This window comes from Oncorhynchus gorbuscha, linkage group LG09, assembly GCF_021184085.1.
Source record: "Oncorhynchus gorbuscha isolate QuinsamMale2020 ecotype Even-year linkage group LG09, OgorEven_v1.0, whole genome shotgun sequence".
NCBI lineage: Eukaryota > Metazoa > Chordata > Actinopteri > Salmoniformes > Salmonidae > Oncorhynchus > Oncorhynchus gorbuscha.
In genome coordinates this window covers 78,818,780-78,842,597 of record NC_060181.1, presented here as the reverse complement: position 1 = coordinate 78,842,597, position 23,818 = coordinate 78,818,780, and the positions used below count along the sequence as shown (strand labels likewise).

At 44.9% G+C, this 23,818-nt stretch overlaps 1 protein-coding gene across 1 annotated transcript in view; it reads right to left on the bottom strand.

Moving 5' to 3' along the window:
* LOC124044122 (vang-like protein 1) overlaps window positions 1-22,242 on the bottom strand; it is a 48,061-nt gene extending 25,819 nt beyond the window's left edge. Inside the window, exons 1-3 of the mRNA XM_046363593.1 lie at window positions 22,123-22,242; window positions 1,460-1,489; window positions 1,250-1,380 (exon numbers count right to left, since the gene is read on the bottom strand). Of these exons, the coding sequence (XP_046219549.1) occupies window positions 1,250-1,380; window positions 1,460-1,489; window positions 22,123-22,146 (185 nt within the window). The 5' untranslated portion in view covers window positions 22,147-22,242. The remainder of the gene's footprint in view (window positions 1-1,249; window positions 1,381-1,459; window positions 1,490-22,122) is intronic.
* Between the last annotated feature and the right edge of the window lie 1,576 nt (window positions 22,243-23,818).

Sequence of the window (23,818 nt, the reverse complement as noted above, 5' to 3'; positions counted from 1 at the left end):
AGCCACCCTTTGCCTTGATGACAGCTTTGCACAACATGCAACAATTTCAACGATTTTACTAAGTTACAGTTCAAATATGGAAATTTGTCAATTTAAATAAATAAATTAGGCCCTAATATATGGATTTCACATGACTGGGCAGTGTGTGCAGCCATGGGTGGGCATAGGACCACTCACCATGCCCACCCACTGGGGTTTTCCCCCACATAAGGGCTTTATTAGAGACCGAAATACTCCCCACCCCACACGTGAAGAAGCCGGATGTGGAAGTCCTGGGCTGGTGTGGTTACACGTGGTCTGAGTTTGTGAGGCCGGTTGGACGCACTGCCAAATTCTCTAAAATGATAATAGAAATGAACATTAAATTCTCTGGCAACAGCTCTGGTGGACATCCCTGCAGTCAGCATGTCAATTGCACGCTCCCTCTAAACTAAACTTGAGACGTCTGTGGCATTGTGTGACAAAACTGCACATTTTAAAGTGGCCTTTTATTGTCCCCAGCACAAGGTGCACCAGTGTAATGATCATGCTGTTTAATCAGCTTCTTGATATGCCACACCTGACAGGTGGATGGATTATTTCAGCAAACACAAACACTTTACATGTTGCGTTTATATTTCTGTTCAGTGTACTACACATCAAATTTGTTTTTACACTGTTTGGACTTAGGTGACCTGCCCAAGGATTACAATGGCAGAACAATCCCTGTTATTTGTCTTCCAACAACCGACATGTAGCCAAACAAAAGACAAACAAAATACAGTGGGGACAACAGGCATCCAGATGCTCTGCAGCAGATTGAGACATAAGCCTCTCCCTGATGGGGAGTGTGTGTGTGTGTGTGTGTGTGTGTGTGTGTGTGTGTGTGTGTGTGTGTGTGTGTGTGTGTGTGTGTGTGTGTGTGTGTGTGTGTGTGTGTGTGTGTGTGTGTGTGTGTGAGTGTGTGTGTGTGTGTGTGTGTGTGTGTGTGTGTGTGTGTGTGTGTGTGTGTGTGTGTGTGTGTGTGTGTGTGTGTGTGTGTGTGTGTGTGTGTGTGTGTGTGTGTGTGTGTGTGTGTAAGAGTGTGTGTGTGTGTGTGTGTGTGTGTGTGTGTGTGTGTAAGAGTGTGTGTGTGTGTGTGTGTGTGTGTGTGTGTGTGTGTGTGTGTGTGTGTGTGTGTGTGTGTGTGTGTGTGTGTGTGTGTGTGTGTGTGTGTGTGTGTAAGAGTGTAAGAGTGTGAGTGTGTGTGTGTGGCGAAATCATGTCTTACCCATGTCTGTTGGATCTGTTGGAGTGGCTGGAGTAGCCAGACTGGATAGACTCAGTGTCCATGGCAGCGATTGGCCAGGGGTCTGAGGGGGGTCTCAGGGTGTCGTGCAGCAGGGTGATTAGCGGGGTGGTCTGATCCAGGAAGAGATGGGTTAACTAACTAAACAGACTGGCAGCAGACTGAAAACATCAGGGATCTATGTTGACAAACCTGTAGATGTCCTTTTGTAGACATATTGACCTGTGAGAAACAGAGAGACAGAAAGAGAGACAGACAGGTCTGTTATCAATTAAATATACAGCTCAGTTCTGCGCTTGCTACCAGAGGCCTATTCACAGAGTACACAGCAGGTAAAGCTAAAAGTAAGGCAAACTAAAGAGTTATGTGCCAGCCCGTACCGGTTGGGACTTAGAGGCGACTGTGTTACAGTGATAGACTGCCAGGGAGACAGAACATTAAGTGAATTATTCTCCATTTCATTATTCTAAAAGCTACAGTAGGTGATCTGAGGATTACGGTAAAGGGTGACACAGTGATGATCTGAAGCCCAATCCCATCATCAAGGAAGGTACATCAGGTCCTCAAATCATAGACCAGACAGCTTGATCCTCTGTGATGAAACACACACTGTCTCACATGCACACACATACAAATATAGGATCTTCATTTGATCACCCTGTTGCAGGATAACTTTCACATGAGGTTTAAAAAGGCTTCTGAAGTTTGTAATTTCAGACTTGATTTTCCCATTTAAAAAACGTATCAACCCTGACAAAAATACATTGCCCCTTATTCTCACCCCCCAAAACTGGAGGCAGCAGCTAGCCACATACTGTAACCCTCCAATCCTCAGCGCTGGTGTGATCCATGCTCCAGACAGGGATCTTTACACCTAGCCATGCCTGTCTGGTGTGATCCATGCTCCAGACAGGGATCTTTACACTCAGCCATGCCTGTCTGGTGTGATCCATGCTCCAGACAGGGATCTTTACACCCAGCCATGCCTGACTCTGGTGTGATCCATGCTCCAGACAGGGGTCGTTACACCCCGCCATGCCTGACTCTGGTGTGATCCATGCTCCAGACAGGGGTCGTTACACCCCGCCATGCCTGACTCTGGTGTGATCCATGCTCCAGAGAGGGGTCGTCACACCCCATCATGCCTGTCTGGTGTGATCCATGCTCCAGACAGGGGTCGTTACACCCCGCCATGCCTGACTCTGGTGTGATCCATGCTCCAGACAGGGGTCGTTACACCCCATCATGCCTGTCTGGTGTGATCCATGCTCCAGACAGGGGTCGTTACACCCCATCATGCCTGTCTGGTGTGATCCATGCTCCAGACAGGGGTCGTTACACCCAGTCATGCCTGTCTGGTGTGATCCATGCTCCAGACAGGGGTCGTTACACCCCATCATGCCTGACTCTGGTGTGATCCATGCTCCAGACAGGAGTCGTTACACCCCGTCATGCCTGTCTGGTGTGATCCATGTTCCAGACATGGGTCGTTACACCCAGTCATGCCTGACTCTGGTGTGATCCATGCTCCAGACAGGGGTCCTTACACCCCGTCATGCCTGTCTGGTGTGATCCATGCTCTAGACAGGGGTCGTTACACCCCATCATGCCTGACTCTGGTGTGATCCATGCTCCAGACAGGGGTCCTTACACCCCGTCATGCCTGTCTGGTGTGATCCATACTCTAGACAGGGGTCGTTACACCCCGTCATGCCTGACTCTGGTGTGATCCATGCTCCAGACAGGGGTCCTTACACCCCGTCATGCCTGTCTGGTGTGATCCATGCTCTAGACAGGAGTCGTTACACCCCGTCATGCCTGACTCTGGTGTGATCCATGCTCCAGACAGGGGTCGTTACACCCCGCCATGCCTGACTCTGGTGTGATCCATGCTCCAGACAGGGGTCGTTACACCCCATCATGCCTGTCTGGTGTGATCCATGCTCCAGACAGGGGTCGTTACACCCCGTCATGCCTGACTCTGGTGTGATCCATGCTCCAGACAGGGATCTTTACACCCAGCCATGCCTGACTCTGGTGTGATCCATGCTCCAGACAGGGGTCGTTACACCCCATCATGCCTGTCTGGTGTGATCCATGCTCCAGACAGGGGTCGTTACACCCAGTCATGCCTGTCAGGTGTGATCCATGCTCCAGACTGGGGTCGTTACACCCCATCATGCCTGACTCTGGTGTGATCCATGCTCCAGACAGGGGTCATTACACCCCGTCATGCCTGACTCTGGTGTGATCCATGCTCCAGACAGGGGTCGTTACACGCCGCCATGCCTGACTCTGGTGTGATCCATGCTCTAGACAGGGGTCGTTACACCACGCCATGCCTGACTCTGGTGTGATCCATGCTCCAGACAGGGGTCGATACACCCCGTCATGCCTGACTCTGGTGTGATCCATGCTCCAGACAGGGGTCGTTACACCCCGTCATGCCTGACTCTGGTGTGATCCATGCTCCAGACAGGGGTCGTTACACCCCGTCATGCCTGACTCTGGTGTGATCCATGCTCCACAGGGGTCGATACACCCCGTCATGCCTGACTCTGGTGTGATCCATGCTCCAGACAGGGGTCGATACACCCCGTCATGCCTGACTCTGGTGTGATCCATCCTCCAGACAGGGGTCGTTACATCCCGTCATGCCTGTCTGGTGTGATCCATGCTCTAGACAGGGGTCGTTACACCCCGCCATGCCTGACTCTGGTGTGATCCATGCTCCAGACAGGGGTCGTTACACCCCGTCATGCCTGTCTGGTGTGATCCATGCTCCAGACTGGGGTCGTTACACCCCATCATGCCTGACTCTGGTGTGATCCATGCTCCACAGGGGTTGATACACCCCGTCATGCCTGACTCTGGTGTGATCCATGCTCCACAGGGGTCGATACACCCCGTCATGCCTGACTCTGGTGTGATCCATGCTCCAGACAGGGGTCGATACACCCCGTCATGCCTGACTCTGGTGTGATCCATCCTCCAGACAGGGGTCGTTACATCCCGTCATGCCTGTCTGGTGTGATCCATGCTCCAGACAGGGGTCGTTACACCCCGCCATGCCTGACTCTGGTGTGATCCATGCTCCAGACAGGGGTCGTTACACCCCATCATGCCTGTCTGGTGTGATCCATGCTCCAGACAGGGGTCGATACACCCCGCCATGCCTGACTCTGGTGTGATCCATCCTCCAGACAGGGGTCGTTACATCCCGTCATGCCTGTCTGGTGTGATCCATGCTCTAGACAGGGGTCGTTACACCCCGCCATGCCTGACTCTGGTGTGATCCATGCTCCAGACAGGGGTCGTTACACCCCGTCATGCCTGTCTGGTGTGATCCATGCTCCAGACAGGGGTCGTTACACCCGTCATGCCTGACTCTGGTGTGATCCATGCTCCAGACAGGGGTCGTTACACCCATCATGCCTGTCTGGTGTGATCCATGCTCCAGACAGGGGTCGTTACACCCCGCCATGCCTGACTCTGGTGTGATCCATGCTCCAGACAGGGGTCGTTACACCCATCATGCCTGTCTGGTGTGATCCATGCTCCAGACAGGGGTCGTTACACCCCGCCATGCCTGACTCTGGTGTGATCCATGCTCCAGACAGGGGTCGTTACACCCCGTCATGCCTGTCTGGTGTGATCCATGCTCCAGACAGGGGTCGTTACACCCATCATGCCTGTCTGGTGTGATCCATGCTCCAGACAGGGGTCGTTACACCCCGTCATGCCTGTCTGGTGTGATCCATGCTCCAGACAGGGGTCGTTACACCCCGTCATGCCTGTCTGGTGTGATCCATGCTCCAGACAGGGGTCGTTACACCCCGTCATGCCTGTCTGGTGTGATCCATGCTCCAGACAGGGGTCGTTACACCCGTCATGCCTGACTCTGGTGTGATCCATGCTCCAGACAGGGGTCGTTACACCCCGTCATGCCTGTCTGGTGTGATCCATGCTCCAGACAGGGGTCGTTACACCCGTCATGCCTGTCTGGTGTGATCCATGCTCCAGACAGGGGTCGTTACACCCCGTCATGCCTGTCTGGTGTGATCCATGCTCCTGACAGGGGTCGTTACACCCCGTCATGCCTGTCTGGTGTGATCCATGCTCCAGACAGGGGTCGTTACACCCGTCATGCCTGACTCTGGTGTGATCCATGCTCCAGACAGGAGTCGTTACACCCCGTCATGCCTGTCTGGTGTGATCCATGCTCCAGACAGGGGTCGTTACACCCGTCATGCCTGTCTGGTGTGATCCATGCTCCAGACAGGGGTCGATACACCCCGTCATGCCTTTCTGGTGTGATCCATGCTCCAGACAGGGGTCGATACACCCCGTCATGCCTGACTCTGGTGTGATCCATGCTCCAGACAGGGGTCGTTACACCCGTCATGCCTGTCTGGTGTGATCCATGCTCCAGACAGGGGTCGTTACACCCGTCATGCCTGTCTGGTGTGATCCATGCTCCAGACAGGGGTCGATACACCCCGTCATGCCTGTCTGGTGTGATCCATGCTCCAGACAGGGGTCGTTACAGCCCGTCATGCCTGACTTCATGTAGTTACTGGATCCATTTGTCCCAATGCAGTTGCCCCAATGACCCCCTGCCAATCACCACTCCCTCAGCTCAGCATTATGCAAATATAACTACACTTATAAATGATCTGCCTGACCAATTGGACACACAAACACCCAAATAGCACACTAAGCAAATGTGCATGCAAATCCAGTGTTATGGTATATGTGTGAATATCTGCTCTTGGTTCATTGAGTATAACAGTAATCATTATATTATGATGACTACTGTATGGGTTGCAATACCAAGCCCACTGTCCAGCTCAATAAATACTTTTGAAGAATTTTGTGTTACCTGTATGTTTTTAGCATGAGGCTAGCTGAGGAATGTAAGGACTCCAGATATATGATACAATGACTGCAGCTGAAAGCATCTGCATTGTGTCTGTAACCCAAGAAACGTGAGGGTTTCTAAATAAAAACACAAGCATACCAGGAATTCTTTGGAAAATACATGAACGAGTCAAAAAGGGTAGGAACGACAAACACCTTCTAGGGCTAACATTACTCCAGTATCAAATTCTAACCCCAGTGAGAGGGAGAGAGAGCAACCAGAATTAAAGTGTCTACTGTTGCCTTGGTAACAACAGAAGCATAAGGCTCCCTGTGGATTGCAATAATAATGATGTGTGTAAGAGAGAGCGAGAGAGAGAGAGAGAGAGAGAGAGAGAGAGAGTGCGTGAGCAAGCAGAGGAAGGCATGTTGGAACTGTGAGTGAATCATAGGCTTAAGAGTACATATGCACTCCCTTCTCATATTCATCACTCTCACATAGTCCCCTTTCTCTCTCTGTCACACACACACCAAATGCAAGGCTTTAACCCCTGGAGCGCTGTTGCCTTCACGTGTGTGTGTGTGTGTGTGTGTGTGTGTGTGTGTGTGTGTGTGTGTGTGTGTGTGTGTGTGTGTGTGTGTGTGTGTGTGTGTGTGTGTGTGTGTGTGTGTGTGTGTGTGTGTGTGTGTGTGTGTGTGTGTGTGTGTGTGTGTGCACACAGTGGTATGTGGGGCAGCAATCTCCCTTAGAAAAGTCAGCCAGTCATCTAAGAGTCAACATAAAGAGGTATAGCCAACCGGGTCATGTGGAAAATCACAGCCTATAGGTAAGACAAACTATCAGTTACAAACCAACGCGTTAAACACTGAACATGAATACAGCCTACTGAAATAACAATGAGTGTGACAGCTGTCTGTCTTTATATGCATTCTTAGAATTCAGTAACGCATCTTAAAATGTATGTAGGGCATACACTGGAAGTACATACGGGTGAAATACACCATATATGGATGAATGTATTTTCTATAATGACATTTCTGTATGCTGATGTGGTTTAGTGGAATGGGGAGACAGTCTTGAGATCAGTAAGTGAAACTAACGTTACATAAACACTCATTAGGCTGTTTATCTAGGATGTGAACCGAGACTCAGGTCATGGAGCCAGTCAAGCCAGGAGTATAGGCATGCTTATTATAGCATCCTCAGAGATGCATACTTCCATACTAATGACATTAAAAGCATTACTTTGTCTTAAAGAGAAGTCTACGGAAGAATTACAGTCATGGGAGAGACATAGACAGTATGAAAGGTCAGTTAGGCCACTCAGTATAAACTTTTCCCTGCAATAATGATGTGCTGTGTGTGTGTGTGTGTGTGTGTGTGTGTGTGTGTGTGTGTGTGTGTGTGTGTGTGTGTGTGTGTGTGTGTGTGTGTGTGTGTGTGTGTGTGTGTGTGTGTGTGTGTGTGTGTGTGTGTGTGTGTGTGTCGCCTAAAACATGTGTGTGTATACTGTATGTCTCTTTGAACTCATTTGACCCAGCTGTAGAGTCATTTGGCCCATAAACAGGGTAGAGGGGAAGGGCGTTGTGTGATCAGCAAGGCCAACACATTCAGTTGTACGCAGCCTGCCAGCAGCCTGTGTGGCACAGATTAACCTAACCTGCAGGGATCCCTGGTTCCCATGGCATCCACACTGTACCCTCCCTCACCCAACCTATTAGCCGCCCTCCTCTCCCTCAGAATGCCTTGATGGTGGCAAAATTCCATGCTATGCCAGGGATTTAGCAGGTGCTATGGTATTTTTGGTTGTTTAGCAGTTTAACACACATATGCCTAGTCACCACCACAAACACAAAGATACGTACAGTATTCACATGGGCGACAAACAACGTATGTGATGAAAGACAACGTAAACATAAAGACGCACAGTTATTAACAACAAATAACACAGACAGACACAAAAGCAAAGATGAGCCTGATACAGGAATACACAAACTGAATGCATACACACAAATACTGTCGATAGAATGTGTCAAGTAAGTCTGTTTAAGTCTGTTGGAAATGAAATAAAATGGTGACAGAGAACCTCAGCAGTGCTTTATAAAGAGATCAATCTGTCCATTGACAAGAGATAATCCTAGAACAGCTGTTGATTAACACAATACTGAAGCGCACCCACACACGTCGCATGTACACACACACACACACACACACACACACACACACACACACACACACACACACACACACACACACACACACACACACACACACACACACACACACACACACACACACACACACACACACACACACACACACACACACACACACACACACACACACACACACACACACACACACACACACACACACACACAGGGGCCTTTGGGCGGTATGGGGAACCAGTACGAGTTCACATTATTTATGAGGTGACCCTGCAGCTTGTGTTGTGGACACTGCCTGGTAAAGCCAGACATGTCTGACAGTGTGGGTTAATTTTATTTTTAATTTTACCTTTATTTAACCAGGCAAGTCAGTTAAGAACAAATTCTTATTTTCAATGACGGCCTAGGAACAGTGGGTTAACAGCCTGTTCAGGGGCAGAACGACAGATTTGTACCTTGTCAGCTCGGGGGTTTGAACTCGCAACCTTCCGGTTACTAGTCCAACGCTCTAACCGCTAGGAGTCAAATAAATCCACTCAGGGCAGAACATGAGCGTTTACACATATACAGCTAAGATAGAGGCTGTACAGCTGAGACTGTAAATGGTAACATGTGACATGCGTATGGTGTGTGTTTGTGTTCCTCCAATAAGTATTGTGCTATTCAATGATCTGGTTAAGATCCCATAATGCATGATGACTCAAATCATTACACTTTAGTCATCTTATCCAGAGCATTCAACTTAACCACACTGAGCTAAAGGCTAGAGCTGCCGCTTTCAAGGAGCGGGACTCTATCCTGGATGCTTATAAGAAATCCCGCTATGCCCTCAGACGAACCATCAAACAGGCAAAGCTTCAATACAGGACTAAGATCGGCTCTGACCCTCGTTGGATGTGGCAGGGCTTGCAAACCATTACAGACTACAAAAGGGAAGCACAGCCGAGAAACGCCCAGTGACACGAGCGTACCAGACGAGCTAAACTACTTCTATGCTCGCTTTGAGGGAAATAACACTGAAACATGCATGTGAGAACCAGTTGTTCTGGAAGACTGTGTGGTCATGCTCAATGCAGCTGATGTGAGTAAGACCTTTAAACAGGTCAACATTCACAAGGATAACCAGGACGTGTAGTGCGAGCATGCGCTGACCAACTGGCAAATGTCTTCACTGACATTTCAATCTCTCCCTGTCCGAGTCTGTAATACCAACATGTTTTAAGCAGACCACGATAGTGCCTGTGCCCAAGAACACTTAAGGTAACCTGTCTAAATGACTCCCGACCCGTAGCACTCACGTCTGTAGCCATGAAGTGCTTTGAAAGGCTGGTCATGGCTCACATCAACATCACTATCCCAGAAACACTTGACCCACTCGAATTTGCATACCGCCCCAACAGATGATGCAATCTCTATTGCACTCAACACTGCCCTTCCCATCTGAACAAAGGGAACACCTATGTGAGAATGCTGTTCATTGACTACAGCTTGGTGTTCAACTTAGTGCCCTCAAAGCTCATCAATAAGCTAAGGGCCCTGGGACTAAACACCTCCCTCTGCAACTGGATTCTGGACTTCCTGATGGGCCGCCCCCAGGTGGTAATGGTAGGTAACAACACATCCGCCATGCTGATCCTCAACACAGGGGCCCCTCAGGGGTGCGTGCTCAGTCCCCTTCCGTACTCCCTGTTCACTCATGACTGCACGACCATGCACGACTCCATGTGGTAGGCCTGATCACCGACAACGACGAGACAGCCTATAGGGAGGAGGTCAGAGACCTGGCTGTGTGGTGCCAGGACAACACCCTCTCCCTCAACGTGATCAATACAAAGGAGATGATTGTGGACTACAGGAAAAAGAGGACCGAGCAGGCCCCCATTCTCATCGACGGGGTTGAAGTGGATCAGGTTGAGAGCTTCAAGTTCCTTGGTGTCAACATCACCAACAAACTATCATGGTCCAAGCAAACCAAGACAGTCGTGAAGAGGGCACGACAAAACCTATTCCCCTCAGGAGACTGAAAAGATTTGGCATGGGTCCTCAGTTCCTCAAAAAGGTTCTATATCTGCACCATCGAGAGCATCCTGACAGGTTGCATCACTGCCTGGTATGGCAACTACTCGGTGTCATGTTTGTCAGTTATTATCATGTCTTGTCCCTGTGCTCCCCATTCTATTCGTTTCCCTCTGCTGGTCTTATTAGGTTCTTTCCCTCTTTCTATCCCTCTCTCTCCCCCTCCCTCTCTCACTCTCTCGCTCTCTCTTCTCTCTATCGTTCCGTTCCTGCTCCCAGCTGTTCCTATTCCCCTAATCATCATTTAGTCTTCCCACACCTGTTCCCGATCTTTTCCCCTGATTGGAGTCCCTATTTATTCCTTTGTGTTCCGTTCCTGTCCTGTCGGTTCCTTGTTTAGAATTCACCGTGCTGTGATTGTGTATCGCCCTGTCCTGTCGTGTTTTTTGCCTTCATCAGATGCTGCGTGTGAGCAGGTGTCTCTGTCAACTACGGCCTGCGCCTACCCGGAGCGACCTGCAGTCTGTGGCCGCTTCTCCTGTTATTCCCCTCTACAGACTAGAGGATTTCTGTTATTCCTGTTTGGACCTGAATAAACTCTGTTTCTGTTAAGTCGCTTTTGGGTCCTCTTTCACCTGCATGACACTCGGCCTCCAACCGCAAGGAACTACAGAGGGTAGTGCGAACGGCCCAGTACATCACTGGGGCCAAGCTTCCTGCCATCCAGGACCTCTCAAAGACTCCAGCCACCCTAGTCATAGACTGTTCTCTCTGCTACCGCACGGCAAGCGGTACCGGAGCGCAAAGTCTAGGTCCAAGAGGCTTCTAAACAGCTTCTACCTCTCAAGCCATAAGACCCCTGAACACATAATCAAATGGCTACCTAGACTATTTGCATTGCCCCCCCCCTTGTATATACTCTCACTATTGTTATTTTACTGCTGCCCTTTAATTACTTGTTACTTTTATTTATTATTCTTATCCGTATTTTTTTTAACTGCATTGTTGGTTAGGGGCTTGTAAGTAAGCATTTTACTGTAAGGTCGACACCTGTTGTATTCGGCGCATGTGACTAATAAAGTTTTATTTAATTTGAAAGGGATAATCCAGGCCCAGAAATAGAAATCATAAAACTCCTGTCAATTTGGTGAAAGTCTATGTTCTGTTAGTGGGTAAAATAAAACAATTCCCCATGATTTAACTTCTAAGTGAAAATCAGAAAATTGCTTCATAGCTATATAATTATCATTACTGGAGATAGAGGATAACACACTATCACATTTCATAATGCTTTTAAAACAATTACCTGCACTTCAGATCAGCCAATAGAAAAAATGGGCATACTTGTCTAGAACACATCCATCTGCTTATTTTGTCATGACAAAAGTATATATTTTATCAAAAATAAAGGACCAAGGCACTCCTCATATTAAATGCCATTATTTGTATGTCATGTTCAATGGAAATAAAGTTTAAAACTCAGACGCGTTTCAGCTGCATGGCCTTCGTCAGTGTCACGCCCTGACCTTAGAGATGCTTTTTATGTCTCTGTTTTGGTTTGTTCAGGGTGTGAGTTGGGGTGGGCATTCTATGTTTTGTGTTCTATGTTTTCTATTTCTTTGTGTTTGGCCGGGTATCGTTTTCAATCAGGGACAGCTGTCTATCATTGTCTCTGATTGGGAACCATACTTAGGTACCCTTTTCCCACCTGTGTGTGTGGGAGGTTGTCTCTGTTTAGAGCACTTTTCGTGTGAGCGTCACGGTTTTTTTTTTGTAGTGGTTATTGTTTTGTTTGGTGTCATTTTGCTTAAAATAAAGAAAATGTACGCTAACCACGCTGCACCTTGGTCTTCATCCTTCAACAGCAGTGACAGTCCGGGAGAACAAAGATATGATAATACAATGTCCTCTTTTGAACAGCTTTTTCCAATGAACCCTGATTTGAAGATGGAGTGGTTACAGAATTCATTGGACAACACCAAGTAAGCAATACTATACACATTCAAAAGTGAAATACTAAAGATATGTTATCAAATATGTTATCAAAAATACAACTCAAGGCTAGAAGCATCAGAAAGGTAGATTTTTCTTTTTGATAACCAATTTACCCCTTTTACCAAAGAGCACCTTCTGTCAACCAAAATCGACTATTGTGTACCTTAGCAGCGCTTCCCTTCCTCCTGATTTTTTTCCAAATATTATATATTTCGCTTAGATGTGCTCAATCTAAACAGTGTACCAAATGATTCCACTCCATTTCTGCTTGAAGTACCATGTTGAAATGTGCCCTGTGTCTGGAAATTAGAGAGGAGGAGAGAGGAATCCCATTGGACAAAGAATGGAAAAACGCCGGACCTGACTGTCGACCCATCGCATTCACATTGTCATGAAGCCTACTTATTTCCCTGAACGTACGTAATGTCACGATTCCAAAGCTATACAACATTAAGTATATTATCTCCCATCTTGGAAAATATTTGCAACGTTGTACAATTGACTCCCATTCATTCATTGAAGGAAAGCTCTCATTGTCCCAGAATCACCCAGAATGCATGACTTATGGGCAACATACACAATGGGCTTTAATTGGATTCTTATGGAGTTTCCCCATCTCCTGAAAAATATCTCTGTGGGAAAGGAACGTTTCCCTGCTCTGGGCAGAGACTGACTGCAAGTTGAACTCGGTGAGTAAGACTCCCAAATTGCAGCTAACTAGCTAGCTACTTCACATACTGATATTGACTGGTATTATTGTGTGTAGCTTTGTTTTCTACGTAGCTAGCCAGAGGGGCATTGCATGGTTTAAAAACATGAAATAATTAGACCTGAGCTGCAACAGTTTTCCCATTTTTGTTTCATCAGACCACGTTTGTACCAACCTTGTTATAACGACAAAAGGAAACATTTGTTTAACGTTTTTCACATAGTGCTATCTAACTGTTAATCAGAATAATTTGTGGTTTGGGGTGGATTATTCCTTTAAGATAGCAGGTGCATTCAGAAAGTTCTCATATCCCTTGACATATTCTACATTTTGTTGTGTTACAGCCTGAATTCAAAACGGATTAAATAGATGTATTTTCTCACCCGTCTACACACAATACCCCATAACTAAAGTGAAAACATGTTTAGATTTTTTTGGGAAATGTATTTAAAATAAAGTAAAGAAAATAAGACTAATAAAAGTAAAGAAATCCTGAAATGAGTAGGTGTGTACCAACATTTGACTGGTACTGTAAGTATTTACACCCTTTGCTATGACTCTCCACATTGAGCTAAATGTAATGTACATGTAAATATACCGGTAATCCATTTTTAGTTCAGGCTGTAACAACAAAATGTGGAATAAGTCTATGGGTATGAATACTTTCTGAAGGTGGGACTAACACATATCTCAGCCATAGTACATTTCCTCAATAAAGTAGCAACGTCAGAGCTAGTAAGGGGAGTCAAGTGTGAGTGTTAGTGCACAAAAGGGTTATTTTTTTAAGGGGGATATGTGTGTAAAAGTACAAACAAACATTCACATAAGATAGCATCATCCAAGGTCAGCTAGTGGGAGAAAAAAAACATTAAAACAAAGACCCACACAGGGTTCTACCGCACACAAGAGGAGAGAGTTGACAATGGTCACAAACACTCACACTCGAGTAAAAAAAAAAAAAAAAAACTAGAAGCGAGCTGACAGTTCTCTGGTATGCAATCCAACCTCCCTGGTTCCAAACCCATTCATGTGAATGAAAGAAAGCCAAAGTACAGTGATCATGATTCAGGATATGCCGGCAGGAGAGAAGGGAGAAAGCCTGAGCACTAACAGGGTAACAGGCTTGGTATGTGCTTACTATAATGGGTATTTCTATTGCGCAGATATACAGTTGAAGTCAGAAGATTACATGCACCTTAGACGAAGACATTTAACCTCAGTTTTTCACAATTCCTGACATGTAATCCTAGTAAACATTCCTAGGTCAGGTAGAATCGCCACTTCATTTTAAGAATGTGAAATGTCAGAATAATAGTAGAGAGAATGATTTATTTCAGCTTTTATTTCTATCATCACATTCCCAGTGAGTCAGAAGTTTACATACACTCAATTAGTATTTGGTAGCATTGCCATTAAATTGTTTAACTTGCGAGTGTAGCGAAAATGCTTGTGCTTCTAGTTCCGACAATGCAGTAATATCCAACTAGTAATCTAACCTAACAATTTCACAACAACTACCTTGTACACACAAGTGTAAAGGAATGAATAAGAATATGTACATTAAAAAATATATGAATGAGTGATGGTATAGAACGGCATAGGCAAGATGCAGTGGATGGTATAGAGTACAGTACATACATATGAGATGAGTAATGTAGGGTATGGAAACAAGATGCAGTGGATGGTATAGAGTACAGTACATACATATGAGATGAGTAATGTAGGGTATGTAAACAAGATGCAGTAGATGGTATAGAGTACAGTATATACATATGAGATGAGTAATGTAGGGTATGTAAACAAGATGCAGTAGATGGTATAGAGTACAGTATATACATATGAGATGAGTAATGTAGGGTATGTAAACAAGATGCAGTAGATGGTATAGAGGTACATACATATGAGATGAGTAATGTAGGGTATGTAAACAAGATGCAGTAGATGGTATAGAGTACAGTACATACATATGAGATGAGTAATGTAGGGTATGTAAACAAGATGCAGTAGATGGTATAGAGTACAGTATATACATATGAGATGAGTAATGTAGGGTATGTAAACAAGATGCAGTAGATGGTATAGAGTACAGTATATACATATGAGATGAGTAATGTAGGGTATGTAAACAAGATGCAGTAGATGGTATAGAGTACAGTATATACATATGAGATGAGTAATGTAGGGTATGTAAACAAGATGCAGTAGATGGTATAGAGTACAGTATATACATATGAGATGAGTAATGTAGGGTATGTAAACATATATAAGTGGCATTGTTTAAAGTGGCTAGTGATACATTACACCAAGATGGCAAGATGCAGTAGATGGTATAGAGTACAGTATATACAAATTAGATGAGTAATGTAGGGTATGTAATCATTATATGAAGTGGCATTGTTTAAAGTGGCTAGTGATACATTTATTACATAAATTTTCCATTATTAAAGTGGCTGGAGTTGAGTCAGTATGTTGGCAGCAGCCACTCAATGTTAGTGATGGCTGTTTAATATCTTCTTGATGCACCCATCCCGTTAGCGGGATCATTTTCGTCAACCACCTTTGAATTGCACATCTCTCTCAGTAGACAAAATATTACAAACCGCTAGCAGCCAAGTAGATTGGTCACGAAAGTCAGAAAAGCAATAAATTAAATCGCTTACCTTTGATCTTCGGATGTTTGCACTCACGAGACTCCCAGTTACACAATAAATGTTCCTTTTGCTCCATAAAGATATATTTTTTTATCCAAAACGCGCCAACCAAATGGAGGTATTATGTTCAGAAATCCACAGGCTTGAGCGGTCACGACATCGCATACGAAAATTCCAAATCGTATCCGTAATGTTCGTAGAAACATTTCAAACATTTTTTATATTCAATCCTCAGGTTGTTTTTACAATATATATAATCGATAATATATCAACCGGGAATGTAGCTTCTTCAATAGGAGAGAGAGAGAAAATGGCTGCTCCAAGCTGTTCCGCATACAAAACGCTGCTGGCACCCAGGCATACAATGACGCAATGTGATCTCTCTCGCTCATTTTTCAAAATAAAAGCCACACCATAGGGAAGCTGGTTGACTACGGGGAATCTGGTTGATATCCCTTTAAATGGAGCGAAGCCAGGCTATGGAACATGGAGCTTTCAAAATAGAGGCCACTTCCTGGTTTGATTTCTCAGATTTTCGCCTGCAATATCAGTTCTGTTATACTCCCAGACAATATTTTGACAGTTTGGAAACTGTAGAGTGTTTTCTATCCTAATCTGACAATTATATGCATATTCTAGATTCTGGGCCTGAGAAATAGGCAGTTTAATATGGGTACGTTTTTCATCCAAACATCAAAATACTGCCCCCTACACTCAAGAGGTTTTAACAATCTGATGGCCTTGAGATAGAAGCTGTTTTTCAGTCTCTCAATGCCAGCTTTGATACACCTGTACTGACCTCGCCTTCTGGTTGACAGCGGGGTGAACAGGCAGTGGCTCGGGTGGTTGTTGTCCTTGATGATCTTTTTGGCCTTCCTGTGACATCGGGTGGTGTAGGTGTCCTGGAGGTCAGGTAGTTTGCTCCCGGTGATTCGTTGTGCAGACCTCACTACCCTCTGGAGAGCCTTACAGTTATGGGCGGAGCAGTTGCCGTACCAGGCGATACAAGTGATACAGCCAGACAGGATGCTCTCGATTGTGCATCTGTAAAAGTTTGTGTGATTTTGGTGACAAGCCAAATTTCTTCAGCCTCCTGAGGTTGAAGAGGCGCTGCTGCGCCTTCTTCACCACACTGTCTGTGTGGTTGGACCATTTCAGTTTGTCCGTGATGTGTACACCGAGGAACTTAACTTTCTACCCTCTCCACTACTGTCCTGTCGATGTGGATAGGGGGTGCTCTGCTGTTTCCTGAAGTCCACAATCATTTCCTTTGTTTTGTTGACATTGTGTGAGGTTATTTTCCTGACACCACACTCTGAGGGACCTCCTCTCCTCCCTCTGGGCCGTCTAGTCGTTGTTGGTAATCAAGCCTACCATTGTAGTGTCGTCTGCAAACTTGATGATTGAGTTGGAGGTGTGCATGGCCACACAGTCATGGGTGAACAGGGAGTACAGGAGAGGGCTGAGAGCACACCCTTGTATTGAGAATCAGCGGGGTGGAGATGTTGTTTCCTACCCTCACCACCTGGGTGCGGCCCGTCAGGAAGTCCAGGACCCAGTTGCACAGGGCGGGGTCCAGACCCAGGGTCACGAGCTTGATGACGAAGTTTGGAGGGTACTATGGTGTTAAATGCTGAGCTGTAGTCGATGAACAGCATTCTCACATAGGTATTCCTCTTGTCCAGATGGGTTAGGGCAGTGTGCAGTGTGATTGCGTAATCTGTGAACCTATTGGGTCTCGAGGGTCTCAGGTAGGGTGGAGGTGTTATGGTCCTTGACTAGTCTCTCAAAGCACTTCATGATGACGGAAGTGAGTGCTACGGGGCGGTAGTCATTTAGCTCAGTTACCTTAGCTTTCATGGGAACAGGAACAATGGGGGCCCTCTGGAAGTATGTGGGAATAGTAGACTGGGATAAGGATTGATTGAATATGTCCGTAAACACACCAGCCAGCTGGTCTGCGCATGCTCTGAGGACGCGGCTGGGGATTCCATCTGGTCCTGCAGCCTTGTGAGGGTTGACACATTTAAATGTTTTGCTCATGTCGGCTGCAGTGAAGGAGAGACCACAGGTTTTGGTTGCGGGCCGTGTCAGTGGCACTGTATTGTCCTCAAAGCGAGCAAAGAAGTTGTTTAGTTTGTCTGGGAGCAAGACATCCTGGTCCGCGACAGGGCTGATTTTCCTTATATAGTCCGTGATTGACTGTAGTCCCTGTCACATACATCTCTTTTGGGGCGGCAGGGTAGCCTAGTGGTTAGAGTGTTGGACTAATAACCGAAAGGTTGCAAGTTCGAATCCCCTAGCTGACAAGGTACAAATCTGTGCTTCTGCCCCTGAACAGGCAGTTAACCCACTGTTCCTAGGCCATCATTGAAAATAATAATTTGTTCTTAACGGACTTGCCTAGTAAAATTAAAATCTCGTCTGAGCCATTGAATTGCGACTAAACTTTGTCTCTATACTGATGCTTAGCTTGTTTGATCCGATTGGTCGGACCAGCATTGAACAGACCTGAGTGCGGGAGCTTCCTGTTTTAGTTGTGGTCAGCTTTTCCGAAAGTAGGTCAGGGGAGGGCCGTATATGCATCGCGGAAGTTAGAATAACAATGATCTAGGGTTTTGCCAGCCATGGTTGCACAATCGATATGCTGATAGAATTTAGGGAGCCTTGTTTTCAGATTAGCCTTGTTAAAATCCCCAGCTACAATAAAGGCAGCCTCAGGATGTGTAGAAGAACGTTAGTCTCTGATGTCTCTCTGGAAGGCTACCCTTGCACGGATTTCATCTAGACTTGTTGTCAAGAGACTGGACATTGGCGTATGCTCGGGAGCGGTGCGCGATGTGCCGGTCTACAGAGCCTGACCAGAAGACCGCTCCGTCTGCCCCTTCTATGGTGTCGTTGTTTTGGGTCGCAGGCTTGGATCCGATCCATTGTCCTGGGTGGTGGGCAAAACAGAGGATCCGCTTCGGGAAAGTCTTATTCCTGGTCGTAATGTTGGTGAGTTGACGTTGCTCTTATATCCAATAGTTCCTCCCGACTGTATGTCATAAAACCTATGATTACCTGGGATAACAATGTTAGAAATAACACATAAAAAAACAAAATACTGCATAGTTTCCTAGGAAGGCAAAGTGAGGCGGCCATCTCTGTCGGCGCCGGAAGTTCTTGTCTACAGGTTCAAGATATTTTGGCCTATTCCTCCTGACAGACCTGGTGTAACGGAGTCAGGTTTGTAGGCCTCCTTGCTCGCACATGCTTTTTCAGTTCTGCCCACACATTTTCTATGGGATTGAGGTCAGGGCTATGTGATGGCCACTGCAATACCTTGATCCTGTTGTCCTTTAGCCATTTTGCCACAACTTTGGAAGTATGCTTTGGAAGACCCATTTGCGATCAAGCTTTAACTTCCTGACTGATGTCTTGAGATGTTGCTTCAATATATCCATACAATTTTCCTCCCTCATGATGCCATACATTTTGTGACGTGCACCAGTCCCAGTCTGGCTCTGTTATGGCGGTTTTGGAGCATTGGCCTTTTCATTAATGAGCGGCCTTTCAGGTTATGTTGATATAGGACTCATTTTTCTGTGGATATAGATACTTTGTACCCGTTTCCCCCAGCATCTTCACAAAGTCCTTTGCTGTTGTTCTGGGATTGATTTGCACTTTTCGCACAAAAGTATGTTAATCTCTAGGAGACAGAACGCGTCTCCTTCCTGAGCGGTATGACGGCTGCGTGGTCCCATGGTGGTTATACTTGTGTACTATTGTTTGTACAAATGAATGTGGTACCTTCGGGTGTTTGGAAATTGCTCCCAAGGATGAACCAGACTTGTGGAGGTCTACAATTCTTTTTCTGAGGTCTTGGCTGATTTCTTTTGATTTTCCCATGATGTCAAGCAAAGGGGCACTGAGTTTGAAGGTAGGCCTTGAAATACATCCACAGGTACACCTCCAATTGACTGAAAATTATGTCAATTAGCCTATCAGAAGCTTCTAAAGCCGTGACATAATTTTCTGGAAATTTCCAAGCTGTTTAAAGGCACAGTCAACTTAGTGTATGTGAACTTCTGACCCCCTGGAATTGTGATACAGTGAATTATAAGTGAAATAATCTGTAAACAATTGTTGGAAAAATGACTTGTGTCATGCACAAAGTAAATGTGCTAACCGACTTGCCAAAACTATAGTTTGTTAACAGGAAATTTGTGGAGTGGTTGAAAAATGAGTTTTTAATGACTCCAATCTAAGTGTATGTAAACTTCCAACTTCAACTGTATGCCACCTGCCTCCTAAAACAGCACATAGTTGTAGTAAACCAGCGATTCCCAACATTTTTCGGTTACTCTACCACCAACTGAATTTTGATCTTGTGCATTTTACTAGTAGGTTTATGGTCTCACGAGTAGATAGACCAAGTACCCCCAGGGGTCCTAGTACCCCTGGTTGAGAACCACTGTAGTGGTTCCACTGATAGTAGAGTGCTTGGCAGCTGACCATATCATGCATTCAAAGGCACTATAGGAGGCAATGCCAGGTGTGCACTGAGGTAACGTACTAGAATGGTGCTTAACAGTGAATCTAGCCCAGTGAACATCGCATCTGATCGATCCATCTACGAGTTCAAAGAAAGGAGATGACCTTTGAGATATAGTGACCCCAGTTAAAGACCTAAGAAGGCTATAAAACGGCTATTACACCGGATGGCTAACGCACTGTAGCCATGCAAAAATCACTGAAGCTGGAGTTTCCCCATCTCCCTCACTAGCTTTAAGAACCAGCTGTCAGAGCAGCTCACAGATCACTGCACCTGTTCATAGTCCATCTGTATACAGCCCATCTATCTACCTCATCCCCATACTGTATTTATTTATTTTAGCTCCTTTTGCACCACAGTATCTCTACTTGCACATCCATCTTTTGCACATCTACCATTCCAGTGTTTAATTGCCGTATTGTAATTAATTCACCACCATGGCCTATTTGTCTTAACTCCCTTATTTGACCTAATTTGCACTCACTGTATATAGACTTTTTTTCTTTTTTTTTCTACTGTATTATTGACTGTACGTTTTGTTCATTCCATGTGTAACTCTATGTTGTTGTATGTGTCGAACTGCTATGCTTGATCTTGGCCAGATCACAGTTGCAAATGAGAACTTGTTCTCAACTAGCTTACCTGGTTAAATAAAAGTGAGAAAAAAATATCCATGGGAAGATGTTTGGGGTATTCTTTTGGCTATTCAGATAAATCTCCTAAAATCTTACTGGTGTAACAGTAACGTTATGCTATTATATTTGGTTATGTTATGTAGAATACTAATTAATAATGATATGATCTTCCAAAACATTGATTCAGCTTTAATTTAACTTTACTAAACGAGCACCATTGTGAGAAATGGCCGAGTGAAGCTCAGTGTGCTCCGGACCACTGCGCACCTACCCAACAATTTTTGCCTACGCAAAATTTGGTGATGCAGAGACCATATGCGGCCTTTTAACGAAAATCTATGAATATTTGGCCAACAAAATATGTCTTTATCTCTGGGAATTTAAAAGAATTAGGGTGGGAAACAGTTAAAAATGGATTGAGTTAAATCACAGCAAATATGTTGAATCACCAACTAATAAGCATGGAGAGCCTCACAAGTTTGACGAAATTACCAAATATCTTTCAGTATAATAGTGCCATTCACTTTTGTTGAACATCACAACACATTTCACGGCACCTATCTGGAGATAATAAAACATGTCTATATTTTAAACACGATTTTTGTAAGTAGTTACGCCTACCTTTAGCTGGAGCAAAGATTATATAGCCTGCTGCGCTACAGAGGGCTATATATGTCTGCTAATACAGGGGTTCCCAAGCCCCATCCCCAAGGCACTAAACAGCTGATTCAAATGATAAAAGCTTGACGATGAGTTGGTTATTTGAATCAACTCTGTTGTGCGATGCCAAAAAACAAAACGTGCACCAGGACCAACTTTGTGAAACCCTGTGCTAGTACAGGACTAGTAAAGGCCCAGTGCACGACTTTTGTGAAGAAAAACAACATTGCAACATAAAACAATAATAGGAATATAATTGTGTTTTTAATTCAGATTTTTCAGAGGACGCTCAGCACCCATACTTCCCGCGGCTATGACTGTAGCATATCTGTTGTCTAGTGGATCATGAACGAGATGCCAACTGAGTAGACTCATTTAAAACGTTATTCGGTTGTATAGCAACAAATATGATAAACATCAAAACATATCATAGCAGTGAGAATTATCAACTAAATCAATGTAATGCGACGCCGAAGAACCGTTACTCGATTCGCGGCGGTACTGAACTTCACTCTGATCCTGGTCTCGTGCTTCGAGCTCCAGTTGTTCCTTCACCTGCTGAATTACGATATGAATGACAGATGAACTGGCTACAATATATTTACAATGCGCACATAACTCACCTTTTCACGGGGGCGACATTCCATCACCTGCGTTTGGACGTGAAATAAAGCCTGCTATACACCTAGGCTGCAAAACGAACCGATCCACAGACGGTGTTGCTGCTTCTCCACGGGCGTAGTACAGTTGTGGACAGACAGTGAAGGGATTCTGGGGGAGATTGGGGCGATGATAGGTATACACTAGGGGGCATCGCTGTGTAGGCAGTTATCATCATCTACCAAATGTAGAATATATTAATGAATGTATTAGCATTGAATTCAGTGATGAAATCTAGTCTTTCCTACAGTATGCAGAATTATGAGCGCAGTAACATAGGAACACACACACACAGTGAACGGGTCAAAGGCAGTCAGCTGTGACAACCTTAATCCATGACACTGTAGCCTTTGCATTTTGCATTACAATAAATTAGGAACCACATAAGCGTTGTTCCATGTCTGTCATTAACCACTTCATCTAATTAGACCAAGTCCTTATGGTCTTAGCAGATGTGAAGGACTGAATGCATTGTATGATGACACCACCCACATAACATCTTCCACAGCCTGCTTTTTACCTTAACAATTCTCTCAGATCTGTCAATATTGAAGGGGTAGTTGTGGCTAGAGATTTGCATTGAGCTTTTACCAGACTCTCCTTAGTCATGTTGTTTTTGTATGTTCCCATCTTTAAAAAATGCACTCACATTTAAAGAGCTGCCTATCATCAAGGACAACAACCACCCGAGCCACGGCCTGTTCACCCCGCTATCATCCAGAAGGCGAGGTCAGTACAGATGCATCAAAGTTGGGACTGAGAGACTGAAAAACAGCTTCTATCTCAAGGCCATCAGACTGTCAGACTGTTAAATAGCACCTTAGGCTGCTGCCCTAATATACATAGACTTCAAATCACTGGCCACTTTAATAAGGGAACACTGGTCACTTTATTAATGTTTACATATTTTGCATTACTCATCTCATATCTATATACTGTATTCTATTGAATTCTATTCTGTCTCTCTATGCTGCTCCGACAATGCTCATCCAAAATGTATATATTCTTAATTCCATTCCTTTAGATTTGTGTGTATTGTTGTGAAATTGTTATATATTACCTGACCAATAAAATTGTATTTGATCATTGACCTGCTGGTGCTGAACATGTAGTTCTATCGACCAACAGAGGGCAGCCTTGCACCACAAAACTCACCTATTTGCAATAATTCTCTCTCTCTCTATGTGTCTATATCTCTCTCTCTCTCTTCAATTCAAGGGCTTTATTGGCATGGGAAACATGTGTTAACATTGCCAAAGCAAGTGAGGTAGATAATATATAAAGTCAAATAAACAAAAATTAACAGTAAACATTACACATACAGAAATTTCAGAAAAATAAAGACATTACAAATGTCATATTATATATATATACAGTGTTTTAACAATGTACAAATGGTAAAGGACACAAGATAAAATAAATAAGAATAAATATGGGTTGTATTTACAATGGTGTGTGTTCTTCACTGGTTGCCCTTTTCTCGTGGCAACAGGTCAGAAATCTTGCTGCTGTGATGGCACACTGTGGAATTTCACCCAGTAGATATGGGAATTTATCAAAATTGGATTTGTTTTCGAATTCTTTGTGGATCTGTGTAATCTGAAGGAAATATGTCAAATATGTAGGGCCAAATAGCATTCTAGTTTGCTCTGTTTTTTT